The sequence below is a fragment of the Sinohyriopsis cumingii genome, chromosome 11 (genome assembly GCF_028554795.1).
Source record: "Sinohyriopsis cumingii isolate HCF-2022 chromosome 11, ASM2855479v2, whole genome shotgun sequence".
NCBI lineage: Eukaryota > Metazoa > Mollusca > Bivalvia > Unionida > Unionidae > Sinohyriopsis > Sinohyriopsis cumingii.
The window spans coordinates 23,038,382-23,059,593 of record NC_142971.1 but is presented as its reverse complement, the minus strand read 5'-3'; the positions used below and the strand labels follow the sequence as shown (position 1 = coordinate 23,059,593).

General features: G+C 35.4%; 1 protein-coding gene across 3 annotated transcripts in view; it reads left to right on the top strand.

Moving 5' to 3' along the window:
* Window positions 1-21,212, top strand: part of LOC149787768 (uncharacterized) — a 46,026-nt gene that overhangs the window by 3,248 nt on the left and 21,566 nt on the right. For all 3 annotated transcript variants that reach the window (XM_089973963.1, XM_089973961.1, XM_089973962.1), the window contains exons 2-3: window positions 8,989-9,293; window positions 13,525-13,701. In XM_089973963.1, coding sequence (XP_089830089.1) covers window positions 9,019-9,293; window positions 13,525-13,701 — 452 coding nt within the window. In that variant the 5' untranslated portion in view covers window positions 8,989-9,018. The remainder of the gene's footprint in view (window positions 1-8,988; window positions 9,294-13,524; window positions 13,702-21,212) is intronic.

Below are 21,212 nucleotides of genomic sequence, written 5' to 3'. Positions count from 1 at the left end.
CATTCGACTGTGTATCCCTATCACATTATTGCTCGATATGGCCGTGATTGCACCCGCTTAATATGCAAGTGAGATCCCATTGAATGGAATACTGTCCTCTCATTGTTTTAAAGAAAATGACGTTCTGTATTTATTTATAACTTCTTTTCACTTGGCCAATGAGAAGGTTGTATTCCATTCAGCACATTGTTCTTGCATATTATTAAGCAGGCTTGATCAGGGTGATGTAAAACTTATGATAGGGATACACATTCAAATGCCTGAGCTAAATACATAGCATAGCTTGAAATATCTGTGTTTATTCGTATTATTATATAGTACATGTGTGACAGGTCAATTGTAAGCAACAATACAAGCCCCTGTGAACGAAATATAATTCTTTCTATTGCTTTTGTTCATAGCAAATACAAACAACTTATTTTATTGCCTGCAAACAAAAATAAGTTGTCCAAAAGTTGAGCATATTTTGTACAGTGTGTATAATGAAATGGTCACTAGAGAATATAACCAGACTGTTCTTGAGGTATAATTTACAAATGTACATAGTATATAAAAGAAAATATTGGGGGAAATGCATACATGCCAACCATGCTTTTGGCGTAATCATTATGCTTTTTTCCCACTAAATTGCGCCTTGCGCGCAAATGTATTCGGATTACACATTTTTGGTATACCCACTCCCCAAAAAATGAAAAATTTGTTTTCTCCATTTTATTAATATCCCATTAATCTATCAGACCGTATTCTAGAAAAGATGACTTTTACATAACGACACAAGAGTACGCTTGTCCATAGACTTGCATGCAGTTTTTTAACAGTATTATGTTCTAGTTATATCCACTGCCATCTTTCCAAGGAACATGCTGGTTTCTCCTTTCAAACTATTGACCTTGGTTTCTATTTATAGCAGCTTATGGCTTGGTGTGGAGAGAACAGACTGGTTTTCTAATTTTTAATCTTTGCTCATAGATTCTTTGTTCCAGTTCATATTTGGTACAGTACCAGTTGGTAGGTATTTGGAGCTAAAAGTCAAGTCAGATTTATTCTAGTTGAAGCGTGTGTTAGGGCAAAAATGTTTTTCATATGATTTCACAGATGGATTACAAAAAGACGAAAAACCAGTCCAAAGATGAATGCATGAATTACACAATACAGTATCCCATTCTAAGGCAGCTTCACACCCACTGCAGGTTGTGTGTAAAGGAATTTAATATTGGTCATCGTGGTAAAACTAAGAAACCTTGATTTAGTTAGTTTTACTAACTCCAGTACTAAGGTAACTTCTCTTTTACAGCAGAACTAAATTTTGGACACATATTTTATAAATGCAGAGGCATTATTTAACAAGTTCTTTATAGAACACGGACTACCCCTAGCAGTAAAACACGATGTTCATCCTTTGTTCCAACAGATGTTTCCTGATTCCAACAATTCTGATTTCAGAAAATATGCATGTGCAAGAACAAAATCATCAAATATTGTTAGGTGTTTAGTAGAAGATAATTCACTTAAAATTGTAGAAGCCATGAAAATTGGGCTGTTCAGTATTGCAGTAGACAGGAGCAGTGAATAGTGTTGTTCCGATTATCGGTTATAATCGATAAGCATAAGCATTTGGTTGGGGGAACCAATTCGCTAATCAATTGTGAAACTCCATAATCGATTGTACAGTAAGGGAGACAACTGTTAAGCACTCAGCACAGACTAGTTTCCTCCCCTTGTTTATTGGGAAGAAAACCGAGGATTCCAAACAAATTTTTTAAAATGCCGCTTAATATCATACACGTGCCTTTGATGAAATTAATCCCAAAACAATATTTCCATATCCTGTAGGAAAAGCTCATTCTTGTGTTTGGACATACTTTACATTTTACAAAGCACAGGAGGGTCCACTGACAAAGATACAACGAAGGTCGTGTGCAAACTGTAGAAAGGAGTACGCAAACAAAGGTAGGTTCAGCTATTTTCATTGAAATCAACAAGGGGATACATTTGGTTCTTTAGATGCTTGGCAAACACGTATTCCAATACATACTGTAAAAAAGAACAGTATTCAAATTGTGTTTTGGTGCTACACCAGAATAAAATTATCATGTAACACATCTTGCATTGTTGGACTGTGTAAACAATGATATAAGCCGTCCAATCCACTACAGTAGAGTTCAATTATTTAATTCCTTCATAACTTCCAAATAAAAAAGCATACTCCATAGTTGGAATCTTTTAGGATAATTTGAAAAAAATATAGTCCTCAATGACGAAGACAATTACACATCTCCCTCGATAACTTGCGCACAACAGGGTCTACAAACAGACTACACTATTGACTGAATCCTGATTTTACAGTCAAGTCGATACTAATTTTTAATAACACTTTTTTTAATGAAGTTGTTTGTTATTCTGTTTAAATAACATTTATTTTCAAAATGTCCAACATATGAAAGATCATTCCAACTGGTTTCAACAACCATCATGTGTACACATAAAAAAAAATCTGTATTACATCACTGCTTTTTGTTTTCTTGATGAGTCTGGTTCCCATAATGTTGTTTAATATTAGCCTGCAAATTCAGGAGTCTACAGAGCAGGGAACTAGACTAACTGTTGATACACCACCAAACAAGATTCCTTTTTTCAATACACACGACATTTAATTCGTAAGATAATCATCTACGTTGAAACTCAATTTTTGTATTGCTCAGGTAGTACAGTATTGATTGATGTCATGAATTAATTGTTATTAATAATGAAACTTCTTATCATCCTGAGGATATCTCTAAGTGCCAGTGCAAGAATTCTCTGACACTCGCTTGCTTATAATGGTCCGTATCTGTGAAATCAAACTCTTTATTTTACGAAGTTTTCATTATGCGTTTCGCTTGGCTTCCTTGTTATCTTTTATCACAGTTATGAAAGAGTCAGTTAATTTAAGGTAGTTATGTTACATGCACAATAACATTTATAAGTGTTTGATTGATCAAATGAAGTGAGTTTACCCGACATACGACCGGGGCCGCTAGATTTTCAATTTGTAGGATTTTTGTGCCTTTAACTTTTATTTTATTCCACCTCCTTTATTTGATTCAAAAGACATAATTGGTATGATAATACAAAGGATGCCAGCTTTTAATTCAGTGCAACAATACAACAAATACTTCCGGAAGTCAGTTATCAAAACACGGACGGCACCTAATTAGTTCTCAGAGAAACGCTCGCAGACATAGCTGTTACGGTAGTTTGATGCATTTTACGTTTAATTACAAGAGGACACATTGCATTTATGATGATTACACCTAAAACGAACTAAAAGATAGAACTAGAACACAATTTCAATTGATAAAAAATTATTTTAATTTGTATTTATTTATTGAAGTACTACCTCCACTCAGCCTAAGTGACATTTTCATTGATTGAAATATCATTGCATATGGTTAATATCAGTGTACTAGGAATGTTGTTTGGAAAGAAAATGTAAAAAAAATTGTATGACCTATTTTAAATTTATATTTCATAGTGTTGATTAAAATTTCCAGGTTTTATCTACTGTTTTCGATGATGAAATGAGTGATTCATTAAATTTTCTGTTACCAGTTTTGATCGCTATTTTCTTCAAGTCCAACAAATAGGGATCAATTTTTGGGGTATTTTCTGGTTTAAAAATGGGACCCATGCCTGACCCCGTGTTATAAGTGGGTTCACAAGTTATCAGGGTGCGAGTTGTCGAGGGAGTGGTGTATTAGGAGACAAGCACCCTATTACAAAATAAATGAACTGCAGAACTGAAGTTGCCATATATATATGCTTGAACCGCTGAACCTCGACCATAAATATTTTAGAAACTTTTTGATGCTTTTTAATCCAAAGTAAGTTTTGAATGATAACACTACAGAATATTAATGTTTATTTATTTGACAGTGAGAAAACAAAAAAGTGTTAATCCATTTGATTCTAGATGTCAACACTGTTAGGTGTTGAATTTTGAATTCTCATATCTAAATTAAGCAATGTTTCATTAAATATAATACCATCCTGTCTAATTAAACTTTACATAAATTTAGGGGCCCCGAGTGGCCGAGTGGTCTAAAGCACTCACCATTCCAGATCACTGCCATCTCACCTCTGTCTGTGTGGGTTCGAGTCCAAGGCTTGGCTAGCGTGGGTATGTGGGAAAGCCTGCCAGTAGCTTCTCATGGGTCGGTGGTTCTTCCCTGGGTTTTCCAGGGTTCTTCCTCCACCACTTATACTGGCCGCCATGTATAGCCTAGCTTGTGCTGAAAAATGGCGTTAAACCCTAGAGCAACAACAACAACAACATAAATTTATTGTTTTCACTATATTTAGATACAAGGAATATTCCAAATACATGTATGCCCTGTCTTGTTTGACTACCATGACTAAATGTTTCAAACTTTACATTTTCAGTTATGAAATTCGAGGTCGTAAATCAGTGTCCTCCAAACTAGCTGAGAAGAAAGACCTGGCTGAGAAAAAAGTGAAAGAGGAACTATATAGTGTTCTTGATATAGCTGTTACTCATGATGCATGGACTTCATTAAATACAGAAAGTTATAGTACACTGTCTGCACATTTTATTTCCAAAGATTGGGAATTGAAAAGTTGAAGGCAGTCACAAAACATAAAAAGAAAGCCTGTTGGCCACTCAGAGGCGATGGAGTCTTCCAACACCAACTGGAGTCACTGATAATACAACTAATGAGATAAAGGCTTTTGATTTACTTCAATGGACACAATTTGGTTATTATGGTCACAGAATTAACCTTACTGTGAAAATAGTTTTACCTATTCCAGAACTGTCACAAATGTATTGCAATGGGGCACAAACGTATGACGTTTTTCCATCAAAGCACAGGCATAAATGATTTGCTGATGAGCAAGCAGCAGTTACTACATGACGCACAGGGTTCAAAACTAACTTTATTTTAAACTAGTCAAGTGGACTAACAGGACAAAAGACACACTAGTCCGCAGCAAAATCCATTAGTCCTCAAAATACATGTACGTAACACAACAATAAAGATTCATATTATACACATTATAAATTATATTGATTTGCCATCAGTTTGTGATTATGCATTTCTGGTGGATTTGCGATTTGGTTTCATGATATACTATTGTTTCCAACCGAAAATTGGAACATCCAACTTCAAATTGGCTTTTTGTTTTCATCCTCCATTTTTTAATGCTCTCTGCAGACGCTGCAAAACATGGTATTTACTTCAAGGTTAAAGTTAAGCCACGGCCGACCGCATTTCCACTTCTCTAGAAAAGTTCGGTTCCTACTTTCTTTGTCATACTGTTTGTCGCGTTCCCTTTTGTCCTCATTATTGTCAGTCTTCAGCCTTTTGGCTGATTTTCCACACCTTGTACAAATCGCCACATTGTTCTCTTTGCTTTCGTTGTTTAACTATGATCCTGGTCAGTGCGACAATAACGCCTTGCACACTATTTGTAATGCTTAATATAAAGTGCCTAGGTGATCTGGATTTACATACGGGAGTTACAACAAATTCAATTACTAAAAATAGCAAGTTATTTGCCCGCATTTCTGTTATGAAATTCATTAAAAAATATCAGGAAAGCAAACTTTAAAATAATTACATGCATTCATTTTTTATTAGACAGACTTGTATTGGAAAATATTTATTAGTCCGTGAGGAAAACTATTAGTCGCGGACTAACGGACATATGTTAGTTTCAAACCCTGACGCAGGTGCTAGAGGACACAAGTTCAAGATGGATGTTCCAACTAGATGGAATAGCACTTATGACATGCTTGAATGACTGCTTGAGCAGACACCTGCTATTATGGCTATTATCAGTGACCCAAACATAAGAAAGTCAGCAGCTGCAAAATTGAAAAATTATGTCTATACATTTGACGAACAAGCATGGGTTGAAAAAGTTATGGAAGTTCTCTCACTGTTTGTGAATGCAACAAACATTGTTTGTAGAGACAAATCACCAACCCTTCATTAAGGTATCCCAATGATCTACCTCCAGTTGCTAAACTTAAAGATGTAATGAGACAAGAACTTGACAGTAGAACACAGGACAAAGATCTAGATCTATTAGGCTGTTTATTGAATGATACTATGAAGGATTTTGAGTTTCTACCTGACATTGAGCAAGCAGATGGACATGCTCTGCTTTTGAAGGTTGCTCTTGATATGGCTGATGTCACAGTGAATGTCAACGTGGAGCCAGGGACTAGTGATCAACAGCCTTCAGACACATTGCCACCTCTACCAAGAGTATCATCACTACTAAATGTACGATAAAACTGGTTACACCTAGTCCACCAAACAAGAAAGCAAAGGTCAATGTTAACATGGATGATTGGTTGCTAGATATTGTTTGCCATGGTGAAAGTCAACAGCCAATAACAAATTTCATCCACCAGGAGGTTTCCAGATATCTAGTTACTGCTCCATCTGATACCAATCTCTCACAATGTTACAGTGGTGGAAACAAAACTGTTAGTTCTACCCCCATCTAAGCTTACTAGCTCAGAAGTACCTAAGTATGCCGGCATCATCTGTATCTAGTGAGAGGGTATTTAGTCTGGCTGGACATCATGTCAGCAAGAAACGGGTTTGTTTAAGCTGTGACAATGTAGACTCGATAATATTCTTCAACAAAAACATTGACTATAGGTAGTGTTGATGTAAAAAAAACCAAGAATAAGCAGTATTCTTAAAAATAATTTGTACTCAGTATTACTCAAACTGACTTGTATTTTATTGTACCTTCTGTTTAACTTTTTGATCTAGTCTTAAGAATTATGGTCTTAGATTTTTTAAATCATTATATGACTTTGCTGTTCATCTGTCAAATTAATAAATGTAAACATTTTTTAGTGTTTTGTTCCAGATTTAATGTAAATGTGAATTACTGGTTGATTGTTAGTGCAATTATCAGTATTCTGAAAAATGACATGATCTGTACTAGTCAAACCTTTGATTTTGTTTAATGTGGATAACATTTTAGTCAAGTTTTAAGAATTTTTACTTTAGATGTTCTGTCTTTACATAATTACATGATTTTGCAGATAATTTGTTTTGTTAATAAATGTGAAAGTTTTTTCAATTGGTGTTTGTTTTGTTTTCTAAAAATCTAAATTGCTTTGATTGTAGTATTGGTAAATAATGACAAGCAAGAAAATCATGTTTTTATTAAAGCCTCCCCCCCCCTCCATAAAATACAAAATCCAAATTACCAAAGCACGGTTATTGTAATCATTTACACTTAAGGTCAGAATTTGTTTTTTGAACATGCTTCAGCAATAGTATTGGTAAATAATGACAAACAAGAAAAGCATGTCCCTCTGTACTTTAAACAATAGACATATCACATATGAATAAAAGTGTTCTGGGGAATTGCAGCAGTCATACAGTTCCATAAAACTGATAAGCCAAAGAAAGTTGCTTTTGTAGAACAAAAATAACATAATAAAAAAAATGTTATTAGGTTAAAGTATATATATCAAAAATCACTCCTGTACATTTATTAACATTTTGAACTCTTGAACAAAGAGATAACTCTATAACAAACAAACATGAAAATTTACTTGTAGTAACTGATTATAATTGATTATCAGTAAGTTGTGTGGAACCGATGATCGATTATGAACTTCCAACAAATTCCCATCACTACAGTGATTATGATGACAAAAAGTTGTACCCAGTCTGTGTAAGAGACTTTGACATCGAAAAGAGCAAAGTCAGAATGCTCTTCTTTCATTACCAGAAATAACAGCAGATTCCACTGGAAAAAACATTTTCTATTTGCTTAATAATGCTTTGAATAAACATAAGGTGGCAGAACTGTATGGGGTTTTCAGCTGATAATGCGTCAGTGATGACTGAAATTCATAAAGGAGTTGCATTCTGTATTTTGAAAAATGTCTCCATCATTGTACATATCAGGTTCTCCCTGTCATATGATACAAAGTCCAACAAAAATAAATTTCAGAACTGATTGCTGGGGTTTTACTCTGTGAAACATACCAGAAAAAAATATAAAGGTGGGGGGAGAGGCAAAGAGTTCATTGCACATACTGCAAACAACATATTAACATGTGCCAACTTGGTTCTGACCATGATTGGGTTCAGAGAATCCAGCAGAGAAATTTGAACACCTTGACCATCCAATCTCTAGTGAGTTTGAAAAGCTCCGGTGGCCTAGTGGTTAGAGCGTCCGCCTCGGATGCAGGAGGTCATGGGTTCGATTCCCGGCCGAGTCATACCAAAGACTTACAAAAATGGTACTAAAAGCTGCCTCACTTGGCATTCAGCATTAAGAGGTTAGAGTTAGGACTGGTTGGCCTGGTGTCAGGATAATGTGACTGGAAGTGACATCATGCTACATGTCGGCGGCATGATGCCCCTGTGCTAGACATCACTATAAACTGAAACACTGCAGACATCATATCAGTATGACTGAAAAAGTGTTAAAGCTACATTAAAAATCAAAATCACAACACAACACTCAGATGAGTTTAGTGATGAACACTAGTAAACCCTCAAACACCCTATTGAATTTATATTTGAATTGTAGCAATTGTAGGAATGATCTAAGAGGGGACTTTTAAAACAATGAACCATATATCAACATGGGTGTATTTTACAAGAGAGAGACATAGATAGAGAGGGAGTTGATGCAGCACTTTCATGTGGAAAAAGCATAGAGAGAATTAATTGCTTCATTGTGATGAAACAATATCATGTGAGCTGTACTTGGAATCAGAGTCTTCTTTGTAATCTGATTGGGGAGAAGAGTAGGCAAATATAAAGAAGTGTAGATATCTATGATGTCTTTTGAAATTTTTCAGACCCTGACTTCAGTTGTGCTCAGTAAAATGTTATTGAAAGCCAAGTTAGAGTTTATGGATAAAGTTATAACAGTTATTCGCTTTGCTACAGTTTCTGATGTTCTCTATTTTTCATGTTGTTTTTTTTTGTCTTTCAGTCCGACAGCTGATATTTTTTCTTTATCAATATGGGTCGGTCAAGGTCTCGCTCCCGCAGTTATAGTAGAGACCGTTACAGCCACAGCGGAAGTGATAGTAGAAGCAGAAGTTCGAGTCCTGAAGGGCATCGTATTCATGTGGCTGACCTTGGGCTTGATCCATCAAAATCCGAAGTGGAGAGGCACTTTGAAAAATTTGGACCAATGATTGAAGTTTGGGTGGCTAGGAATCCACCATGCTTTGCATTTGTGGTATATAAGTACAAAGAAGATGCTGAAAAAGCTATTCAGGATATGGATGGAAAGTAATACCAAAATGTACAATTTTATTTTCTTAACATAAAATATATTCATGCACAAATTTTTATTACATTATATCCCATAGGTTTCAAGACCCATCAGAAATCCAACATTCTCAAATTTTCTCTCAAATGAAATCCAACTCAAATTAAAATATACCAAAAGTATCACTTGTTTCCATGTCCAGTTCCTAGTAGTACTGTCAAAGTATGGATATATTCATGTCATAAGTACTCACTTATAAGTCGAGTCCAGCTGCTGTTGTTGTTGTTGTTGTTGTAGGGTTTAACGCCATTTTTCAGCACACAATAGGCTATTCATGGCGGCCAGTATTAATGGTGAAGGAAGAACCCGGAAAGGACCACTGACCCACGAGAAGCTACTGGCAAACTTTCTCACATACCCACATTGGCCAAATCCGAGACTCGAACCCACGCAGATAGAGGTGAGATGGCAGTGATCCGTAACGGAGAGCGCTTTAGACCACTCGGGGCCCCGAGTCCAGCTGCAAAATTGCACAGATCTACTATCGCATAATGCTCAAGTTTACATCAACAGTTTGGAGTAATCCGTAGAACAAACGACATGAACTCTAATCTACCAGCACATTATGCAACAGCGGATCTGTTTATACCATATGTACTCGCTTAAAAGTCTTCAAACTGCAAACAACAAAGATCCTGATCTGCCATTGCATAATGTGTCTGCAGATCAAGGTCTGTATTTGTTCTACTGATAACTGCATTATTGAATGGCAGATCTGGGTCTGTGCAGTTTGCATTGCTGGACTCCTCTTATAAGCAAGTATATACGGTATCTTGTTTGCTGTTATTCTTAACTTGTTTGATATACGGTATATTGATTTCTTTCTGCTGTACCAAGTGGCTTTATTGCATTATCTTGTTCGTGGTCTTGTACTGTGAAGAATATAGCAAGTAAGCAGCTGTACAAACACAGCCCTATTATTGCCAATGTTTACTAGCTAGACCTACTATATCAGTGCAGTTGAGAGTCGTGTGATCATGCTGAAGTAGTGCAGTCAGTACAGCATGCCATAAATAGCAGCAGTTGATATGGATGCAATCCCTGGTATGTTTTCTATCTCTGCCAGTTTACTAATGGTATCAGCTGTGATCACATACTAGATATCATTGACAGTTTTTGTCTCCCAATTTTTCACTGTAGATATCATTATTATCCTAATTCCTGAAGAGAAGTATTTTGTACCATATATTCTTGCTTAAAGGTTGAGTCAACTGCAAACAACAAAGATCCCGATTTGTCTTAGTACAATGCACCTGCAGATCAGGGTCTATATTTTTGGTTCTACTAATTGCAGACATGATTTTTCTCCGTTTTAAAGCGGAATCCCGCTTTTCTCCTGACTCGAGTCAGACTTTTCTTGATATAGTCCTTTTTATATCATCTCTGATCCAGTTTTTTAAAAACTGTCTTTCCGCTCCCATTCCGCAACGACCCTTGTAAATTATTTGTTCCATATATTAAACACATGACTCTCGTAAAGAGTATTCTGATTGGTCAGAGGTTTAAATTCATCCAGTGAATCTTCGTGTAATGGAAACTGGTAATGGAGGAAAAAAAAGCATGCTTGCAAAACATGGCATCCCGAATTGTTGAGAGAGACCATGCCACAAAAAGTTTAGATAAAGGTTTAAAAATTGTATGGAAAATGGGAATGGCTGGAGCGAAAAGTTGATGGAAATATAGTTGGTCAGTTTATAAGAAAACTGAACGCTAGAAGTCTGGCATTTTGTGACCTCTGCAAGAAAGACCTGAATTACAGCAATCGCGGTTGGAAGAGTTTGGAACAGCACCTACAAAAGAAGCTGCATATGGAAAAATCGAAGCTCAGAAGGCATCTGGAAAAAGTGCAATTAATTACTATAAGAAGAATGATTTCTTGCATGAGAGAACATATGTAGCCCTCTGTCAGAATATGCGTACTGCATGTCGCCAATACAAGCACCAGCTTGAAAAGAAAAAGGCTCTCATTGAGAAGAAAAAGAAACGATTGCACATGGAGCCAAAAAAGTCAGTGGTGACGTAAAGGAAGGCTTAAGAAATCTTTGCCAAAGCTGTAAAAAGAGCTTGACTGGCATATCAACAGGTTGTGTCCAATGGAGAAAAAGACAAGAGAATGTATGGGATTATTTGTATATCGTTGATGTACTTAGGTGTTTATTTTACAGATTTGTTATGAAAAGAGAAAAATACAATATATTTGCCGCAAAAATTGACAACTTATTGCGACTTTATTATTATGTGAACACTGACATGCACATGAAATAACTTCATTATCAATAGTATTGGAGAACAAATTCATGTGACTATAAATATTGTGAAATTATTGAAGTCAAGTTGAACATTTTTGGTAAGTTTGTTAGTTTTTCAAATGATTATTTTGGTTTATTTTATGATCATGAGTTGCACCAGGAGCAGTTTTTATGAGTGTAAAATGCGTTTTTGGCTGGGGGCCTTTGACCCCATGGACCACAGTATATGGAGCACTGCCCCTCGAGACCCCATTGGGGGAGGACCCCCAAACCCCCTCTACCATTTTTTCAGCTTTTTTTTATGGAAGACCAAAATCATGTCTGTAATTAGCCCCAACAGACCCAGATCTGCTAGTGCATTATGTGACGACAGATCCAAAACTGTGCAGTTCGCAGTTGGTCTTGACCTATAAGTGAATATATACGATATGTGCTCTGTGTGTCTGATTCGAAGCAGATAGTTTCAAGTTTACCATGTCTAAGCATAAGACAGAAGATAAGCATATTAGAATTCATTCTGTGATGCACTACTGTAGCAGGCATGCTAATTTCTAAAAGACAATTGTGCAGAAAAATCAACTGAATTTGAAAAATTATACATTTTATCAAGCCCTCTATTTCCTTATTCAATCCCCAGTGTATACAGAAAGTTTGTCTCTATTTTTAAAAATGGAGTAGAGAGTTCTGTGTGTTTAGTGATTGCATTAGTTGTTTCAACAAAGAAAAACTTGAAGGTCATTTTGATTTCTTTGTGGAAGGATTTAAAGTGTAGTTTCCTAAAAAAAATAATACTAGCCTAAAATTGAATAGTTTTGGCTCTTGTTTTGAGTGTTGGGGAAAGCAAGGTAATGGGAGAGAGGGTTGAGCAGAGGATTGGAAATTTTGTGAATATTTGTTGTATCCATTCTTAAATTTCCTCACAGCCACTGGTGCTGTGTTTCTTCTTAAGATTGAAAAATGCAATAAAAATGGGCATTTCATTTTTAGTTACCATATCTACTCACTTATTAGATGAGTCCAACTGCAAACTGCACAGACCCAAATCTGCTGTTGCATAATGCACCAGCAGATCTGGGTCTGTGCAGTTTGTTAGGAGTAATCAGTAGAACAAACAAGATAGACCCTGATCTGCATGTGCATTATGCTATGGCAGGTCAAGATCTTTGTTGTTTGCAGTTTGATGTGACTTCTAAGTGAGTACAGATGGTAAAGTATTCAAGCTTGGCCATTAAAAAGTGTAGATCTTGTCCAGTTATTCACAGATTTGTCCCTCATTGCAACTACACGTATAAGATACATTGGAGGTGATATAAGTGGAATCAGATTTAGCACAATGCAGGACCACACTGGTGGTCTAAATGGTTAGTGTCCACCTCAGATGCAGGAGGTTGCATGTTTGAATCCCAACCAAGTGATACCAAAGACTTATAAAATTGGTTCTAGCAGCTGCCTTGCTTGACGCTCAGCATTGTCTTTTAAGCTATCTACAGTTGTAAGCAGATATCCTAGGTCCTTATCATTTGCCAATGCATTATGTGATTACACATCTGGGTCTTTGTTGTTTGCTCTACTGATTACTCCTAACCAACTGCACAGAACCAGAACTGATGGTACATTATGCAACAGCAGATCTGGGTTCGTGCCGTTTGCAGTTAGACTCAGCTTATAAGTGAGTATGTGGTATTCAGCAGTTGTATAAAATAAAACCAGTATTTTCTGTCTTGCGCTAAATAGAATCTTACATTTTATGGTCATTTCAAATGAAATTTGATGAAACAAGTCGAATGATTTCAGTCGTTTGCCTACAAAAGCTTACAAAAGATGGAGTTTCATACATTTCCTTTGAAACAAACACTGATGTAAGATCCTCAGCTTATGTTTCCTGTCGATTGTTACTGGTTATACATGAGTTAATATGATAACAAAAAAGTGTTCATTTCAGGGTGATAGGTGGTAGCAGAGTTAGAGTATCTTATGCAAGACCAAGGACAAAGGGCAGAAGGAGAAGAGGTTTTGACCCAAATTTACGATGCTATCAATGTGGCGAGCGGGGTCATTTTTCGCGGGATTGTGACGAAATATGGAGACAGCGTCGCAAAAATCGGGATAGGGAGCGGAGGTAGTTTAGTTTTAATGTCATGCTATAACCAGTGGTTTAGTTATACATTTTGTTGGACTTAGATTCCCATAATTATCAAATATTTTCAAGAATGTAACAAATCGAAAACTTAATTCATAGATTACAGATCTGGTACTATTTTTCATGCTAGTTTATGTTTTTTTTAAATAATGCAAATACAGACATTATATGAAATTTATTTTTGTTTATGGTATATTTGGTTAGAATGTTGTGACTTTTGATATATCATTTAGTAAGTGCATGTAATAATCGTTATGTTTTGTATCTCTTGGCTTAAATTCTTCTATTATTTTCTTGGCTGATATTTGTGACATTACATATTCTGTACTTTGGTGTACCATTATTTATTACTACATGAAGGCTTTCCTTGAAGCAGAAAACCTACATTTCTAACTGAGGCAGGTCTTGTTTTACCCGTTTGCAAATCTTTGGAGTTTCAGGGACTTAACTTGTGTCAGTTTTATTACTATGTCCTCCACGAGAAGATTTGTATTACTTGAGCACTAGGACCTCCTCATTTTTAAAGCTTTAAACTGGACTCAGTAAACTTGTAATCTATGGAATACCTCTGCTTCAGAATGTGTTTACTAGGTTTCTTTGTTGTTGCTGTTATCTCTCCACTCAAGAAGGCTACCACTGGGAAAGATTTTGAATTTTAATTACTTTGATAGTCTTGCTTTGCATTGACTGTTCCAAAATCAAAGTTGGTGGAGAAGGGTTACAGTTTCAGAGTTATATATCTAATGTGAAGCAATTTATAGTCTTTGTTTTGGCTTCAGAAGTATTCCCTATAACAATTCAAATTTGAACATTACACTTGTGGCCCAAGGAAAGCTTGTGGTGGGAGTGGGATGTTGTAAAGATAATATTAGCTAGAGTCATTATTATTTTTTCTTTCTCTAAGGACTCCACGAGTTGTGACATTTATTAAACAGAATTGTTTAGGCATGTTTGCAAAGTACACAGCTGTGGCCTTATGTGAATCAACGTCAAAAACAAAAATATAATTTTACTTTATTTCAGTTTTTAAAACTTCTTATTGTTTAATGACTTTCAAAACCTAGAGAGATGTTGCTTCCAGATTTTAATCCATTGAGTTTGCTTACCTTTTATTCAGTTAATCATTAGGATTTTTTCTTCTTTTTTTTTTTGTAACTTAATTCAAATTTAATTTCTGCATGTAGTCACTTCCTATTTATCTTTATAAGGTGTAATTTTTTGTGCATGGCAGGTTTTTTTGGTCACCTGGCCATAAGGCCATAGCGGGGTTTATAGGTCACCTGGCCACAAGGCACAGTGAGCTCATCATGGCACTTCATCCATTCTTTGTATTCTGTTGTGAATCTGTCAACAATTGCTTTTTTCAACTTCTCAAAAACATTTTATCTAGTGTCAACCAAACTTTGCAGGCAGCATCCTGGCATGAAGACCTTTCCAATTTTTTTTATACAAGTGTAGCTAAATTGTTGTTACCTTGACATGAGGCACTGAAGTGATTGCTTACAATGCAGTAGAGCAAATAAAACTATAGTCAGTGATAAAAAAATGACACGAGTAAAAATCTGCTTTCTCAGGAGAGCTATGTTTTTGAGAAAGTCTGGCTTATGATAAAGTTTTGAAAGCCTATATACTGTAAAATATATTGGTATGTTACACTAACTGTACTTGGACAACTATGACAGTTAAAACAAGATTCTTGCAGTAATTCACTTTCCAAATAATGCACCAGTAGCCTAGTGGTTAGAACCTCCACCTTGTATGCGTGAGGTCACAGTTTTGAGTCATACCAAAGACTTATAAGACTGCAACTAACAGTTGCCTCACTAGGCGGAAGGTCGTGGGTTCGAACCCCGGCTGAGTCATACCAAAGACTTACAAAAATTGTACTAACAGCTGCCTCGCTAGGCGCGCAGCATTAAGAAGTTTGTGTTGTGACTGGGCAGCCTGGCATCAGGATAATGTGACTCTGTGGGACATGATACTATATGTCTGCAGCATGATGCCCCAGTGCTAGACATCACTATAAACTACCACATGGCAGATATCAAAGCGATATAACTGAAAAATTATTAACGCTGTGTTAAAAATCCAAATCACGCACACCAAATAAAGATTCCTATACCCTATTTGGATATCTATGATTGGTTATTCACTGAATGTCCAAGTGGTCTAGGGCACTCTTTTACAGGTCACTGACATTCCACCTCTGTTAACTAGAGTTTCAGTCTTGAGCTCGGCTAAAGTGGGTATGTGAGAAAGCTTGCCAGTAGCTTCCTTTGTGCTGGTGGTTCTTGCAGGGATTTTCCCAGGTTCTTCCTCCACCAAATATATCAGCCACCATGTATAGTCTCTCATGTACTGAAAAATGGCATTAAACCCCAAACAATATAATAATGCATGCCATATTTACCATGATCTGTTTACATTTCAAAAGAAGGGTGCAATATCCTTACATGGCATGCCAAAAACAAGGCTGAAAATGAAAGTAGTTATACTCATGTTTCTGCAGGATAGTCAGCAGTGCTGGTATTAAATAAGAAAAACTATTTGATTTGTTTAAGGATATATATGGAGTATTGTCAGACTTTCTGACAATATGCTATGAGTTATACACCCTGCTCAATTGATAGATATAGCGACATTTTAGTACTCCAGCCCTAAAGTACAGTTGCTGTTATAAAAAAAGAAAAGCTTTTTAAGTTCTTTGAAAAGCATGTAGTAGAATTTATCCAAATTTAACAGAAAGCTTGGTGTGAAGAAGGGTATTCAATTTTATTAAAACTCTACCTATAAATGCTTGAGTTGCTTTTGAAAGGCAACACATCCGAATTTGACCAAATTTAACAAAACCATTGTTTTGAAGAGCTTTAGTACAATAAATGTTGATCTGCCATAAAATGTTTGCATTTGCTTAAATTATAAAATATGTAAACTACTTTGTTTCAGTAACTGCTATATTTTCAAGATGGCATTTTGTCATACAGGCCTTTACCAGTTTTGTACAAATGATATTTATCATCAAACAGAATTTGTTTTATTACAGTTCCAACTAAACAAAAATGTTGTCATACTTCTAATGCACCCCAATAAAAAGTTACTTGGAAAGAAAATAAAATATGCCACCTGCATCCCCAGTACGTAACATATAATCGATACCATTTATTAAGAGACAATGGTATCACAAGACTAGGTAAATTCTCTAGTTGACACTGATGTGTCATCGAATATTAATAAAAATACCAAAATATAGAAACCTTGAACATTCATTTCCATCACATACGCAATCAGCATCGTAGAAAGAAATTTCTTAAGAAAGCATCCTGCTGTCCCAGATTTCTTGGCCAACTTCTCCTGCTTTTGGCAGTTAAGCAGATGTCTGCCAGATGAGTGATCTTAGGCCAGCTTGGGCCTCTTGTTTTTGTTTGGTCGGGGTCTCTTTATTGAGAAAGAACCGCTCCGGTTGCATATTGGTTAGAGCGTTCGCCTCGGATGCGGGAGGTCGTGGGTTCGATCCCCGGCCGAGTTATACCAAAGACTTACAAAATTGGTACTAACAGCTGCCTCGCTTGGCGCTCAGCATTAAGAGGTTAGTGTTAGGACTGGTCGGCCTGGTGTCAGGATAATGTGACTGGGTGGGACATCATGCTACATGTCTGCGGCATGATGCCCCAGTACTGGGCATCACTATAAACTACCACATTACAGACATCGTAGCGATATGACTGAAAAATTGTTAAAAGTTATGTTAAAAATCCAAAATCACATCACACACATCACATATTGAGAAAAAAATGGTAAAATACATTTCAGAATGCTTCAGTTCATCAGCTCAAAATTTTTCCTGAAAAGTTTATTCATAGAGTATAGATACTATAAATTTCAGCTAATCAGCTGATTTTAGCTTCATTTTGGACCAGAAAAATTAAATTTTGTCCAAGTATAGTAAAATATTGGAGATTTTGGGCATTTTTTTCTTCTTCTTTCTCCAATCACCTGATTTTTGTGTATCAACAGATGGAAATAGTATTTCATACCATTAAAAAAATCTTTTAGATAACATTGTACATGCTTACTGAATTTTATGAAATATCATTTGAATTTTAAGAGCATACAACTCTGAATATTAAAACAAATATAAATTCCAAGTAAGTTATGCCAAACTGTATGAACATTGTTTAAAATCTTTGCATGATATCTAATAATATTATTGTTTCTCAGGAAATTTCAAAATGCTTTGTTTTTTATATATATATATACAGGATTCTCAATTTTTATAACAATCTTCAGAATCAGTAGTAATGATTTAACTGAAAGTTTCGTTTGTAATTCAGTATATAGGTAAGATGTACAGCAATATCTATATAAAAGGGCCACCTTTGGGGCTGGATACATTTAAAATTAAGAGGTGACTCTCATATATGGAAGTAAAATTTATATGGAATGAATTATGTTTTGACTTTTAAAGGTGGCTTATAAAGGGGGCTGTGTTGCAGATCATAATTGACCTTGATAAATGTTTGAATGATATTGTGAGAGCAGCCAGTCTTTTTAATAATTGGTCAGAGGTCCCAAAGGTGTTTTTTTTCTTCTTCATATTAATTATAAATTAAAAGTTTTGATAACAGTAGACTATGTTTGGTATGTCAAGCTCTTTCTTTTGCTTTCGTAAAAGCCTCATATTTTGTTATGTACATTGAAATGAGGGAAAAAAAATACTTCAGCTTCGCAATCCCATTATGAAATGCTTTTTCCTAGTGGAACTGCAGATATGGACAAGGTGCTTTATTACATGATTTCTACATTGTAAGGTGTTAATTATTTGAAGTTGGTGATAATTAGTTGTTTCAGTCGGATCTGCATTATGATATTATATTATTGCAGATTAAACGATTGTAATTTCTGTCTGTAAACTGTCAAGGAATAATTAATCTCCCAAAATCTTGTTGTCTTACAATAGCCTTAAATTCCAGTAAATATTTGCTGTTAAATTAGTTACTTTGCAGTAAAATTGGCTTATCATGTTTCAAACAAAGCTATCCATTACATTGTTCACTCTATGTTGTTATAGTAATATGTAAAAAAAATTGATTTATACTTGTTCAAAAACATGAATTCAGTTCACAAAATTTGTAAAAATTCTGTATATTCCTGTTTATTTTGGAACATTGAAAATGAAACTCATCCGTGGCCTTATCAGTATAAGGCCTATACCAGATAGATTGAAATCTGACACATTATTGTAATGTTTTGCTGTAGAGAACAAAGAGGGCTGAAAATCAGGGGCCACAAACTCCAATAAATGCATCATCTAATGCTGAAATTCAGACTAATACAAGGGTTCATGATAAAAGATCCATACCAAAGTTTGGTTGAAATCCAACAAACCTTGGTAAAATCAGCTGGCAGAAACCAATGTCAGAAGAACAATCAATCATAACTCCTGTAAATGAAGTCACGAATTGTTGGGAATCAAACTCATTCAAGGAATTTATCATGTACCTTTAATTTGGGCCAGTTAAAACATTATGTTTTTAGATACATTGTCAATATTATACCCTCAAACCTCCTTGAACTTTGTCAAGACCTTAAATGAGTTTAGTTGACAGTGTTCCACTTCATTTACAGGAATTATGAACCCTAATTTTCGGTATTGGAATTGTGTTTTGACAACATAACTTGTCTAAGTATCATGAATAATTTATATTTCCAGCATTCCACAACATCATTAACAGGAGTTATGCTCCCAGATTAACTCATCAGTATAAAAACCAAATGAACTATAATCCTTTCACATTATTTTCATGGGTAAAGTAGTTGGATTTTAGCTAAACTGGTCATGCACCTATATGCAAGTCAATTGAAATTTGATGTTTACAGGAATGTTGTCAATACTGGGCCCTCAAACATCCTTGAACCTTGATGAAACCTTGAATGAGCTCAGTTAACAGTGTTCCAGAACATAATTTACTTGAGTTATAACCCCTGATTGTCTGTTCTCCAGATTTGGATTCCATGCCATAACTTTACAAAGGTTTGTTGGATTTGAACCAGCTTAGGCATACAGCTATATACTGATGAGACAATGAATACATTTCCTTTCCAGCATTACACATTATCATTTCGAAAAGAGATGCTTTTGATTGCCAATCCTTCTTTAATGTTGCAAAATAATTACACTTCAAAATTTTGTATATTTACCAAATTTATTGTACATCTTTGTATTATGAAACCTTGAATGATTTGAATAGCAATCCACATTGGCTTCCTAATAGAATTTCCTCTGTTTAAGGCGGGTGGGGTGGGGTGTTAGTGACCTTGGCCCATTGTGATGCACCCGCCATGGATAGCTCTAGTTTCTGTTTAATTAACATGACTTAATTTTAATTATATCAAATAGATAGGTGACCAATATCATTGCTTTGATTTTTTATTTTTGTGCTACTTTTGTCTAGTAAAATATATCAAGTGTTCTCAACTAAAATAACTGCTATTTTGTCATAAATCCATGAATTCCAATATTTTCATCAGGGATGGTTCGTAATGGTATGTTAGAGCAAGAATATGGTGGTGCAGGGCTATAAGTGTAAATGGCCTTGTGATTGGTCACTTGGCTTGGAGCTCAGCCAATGAATGGAAAGATGACATGGATTGGTGGATATCACAGTTGGTTAAATGTGGTGGAAAGTGAAATGATGGTTGAATTTTGATATGTTAATGTGGCCTTATTGCAAAAGGTAGGTACATTTGTCTTGGGACTTGCTAGTAAAACTAGAGATAGACTAAAAAAAATCCAAGGTTCTAACACTCACAAAATTGTACTCATTTTTCTTGCTATTAAAATGTTGTCTTACTTTCATATTAGATATTCATGTTCGAGTTTTTAATGATGTCATATTTATAGTTATTATTTTCCATAAATATTTTGTACCAAAACCCTTGTACTGTGAAGCACAAATTGCTTTAAGGAAAAGTCCATGTAACATTTTCAATCACTAGACATTAGCTTCATCAATACAACAAAAAAAATTGAGTTGAGAAACACCTGTAGTTATAGAAATAATTTAATTTAGAGATTTGAAAATAAACCCTATCTATTTTGTGATTTTGGTGCTGCCATATTTCTTGGGGTAAAATGTATGAATGTATCAAAGGATTTCCAAATGGCTCATTATATCACATGATTGGTTTGTAAAGATCACAGTGCTATATACACCACAGCTAAAAAGGCCATTTCAGAGAAATATTTTGATTTTTTTTTAAAATATAAGTACACAAAATCTCGGGGTTTTTTTTGCTTTAAATTCAGCTGCTAAATCATGAGGACTTAAGTTTGCGATGACTTGAAAGTGCATGTCATGCTTTGACTTGGCCAAAACTTTAAAGTATCAGTTCTTAATTTACGGAAGTACAGTCACCACAAGTACGTGTAACCAATGTAAACAAACTGACCTTGTGACATCCCAAACATCCCCTTATGGAACTCCAAAGTT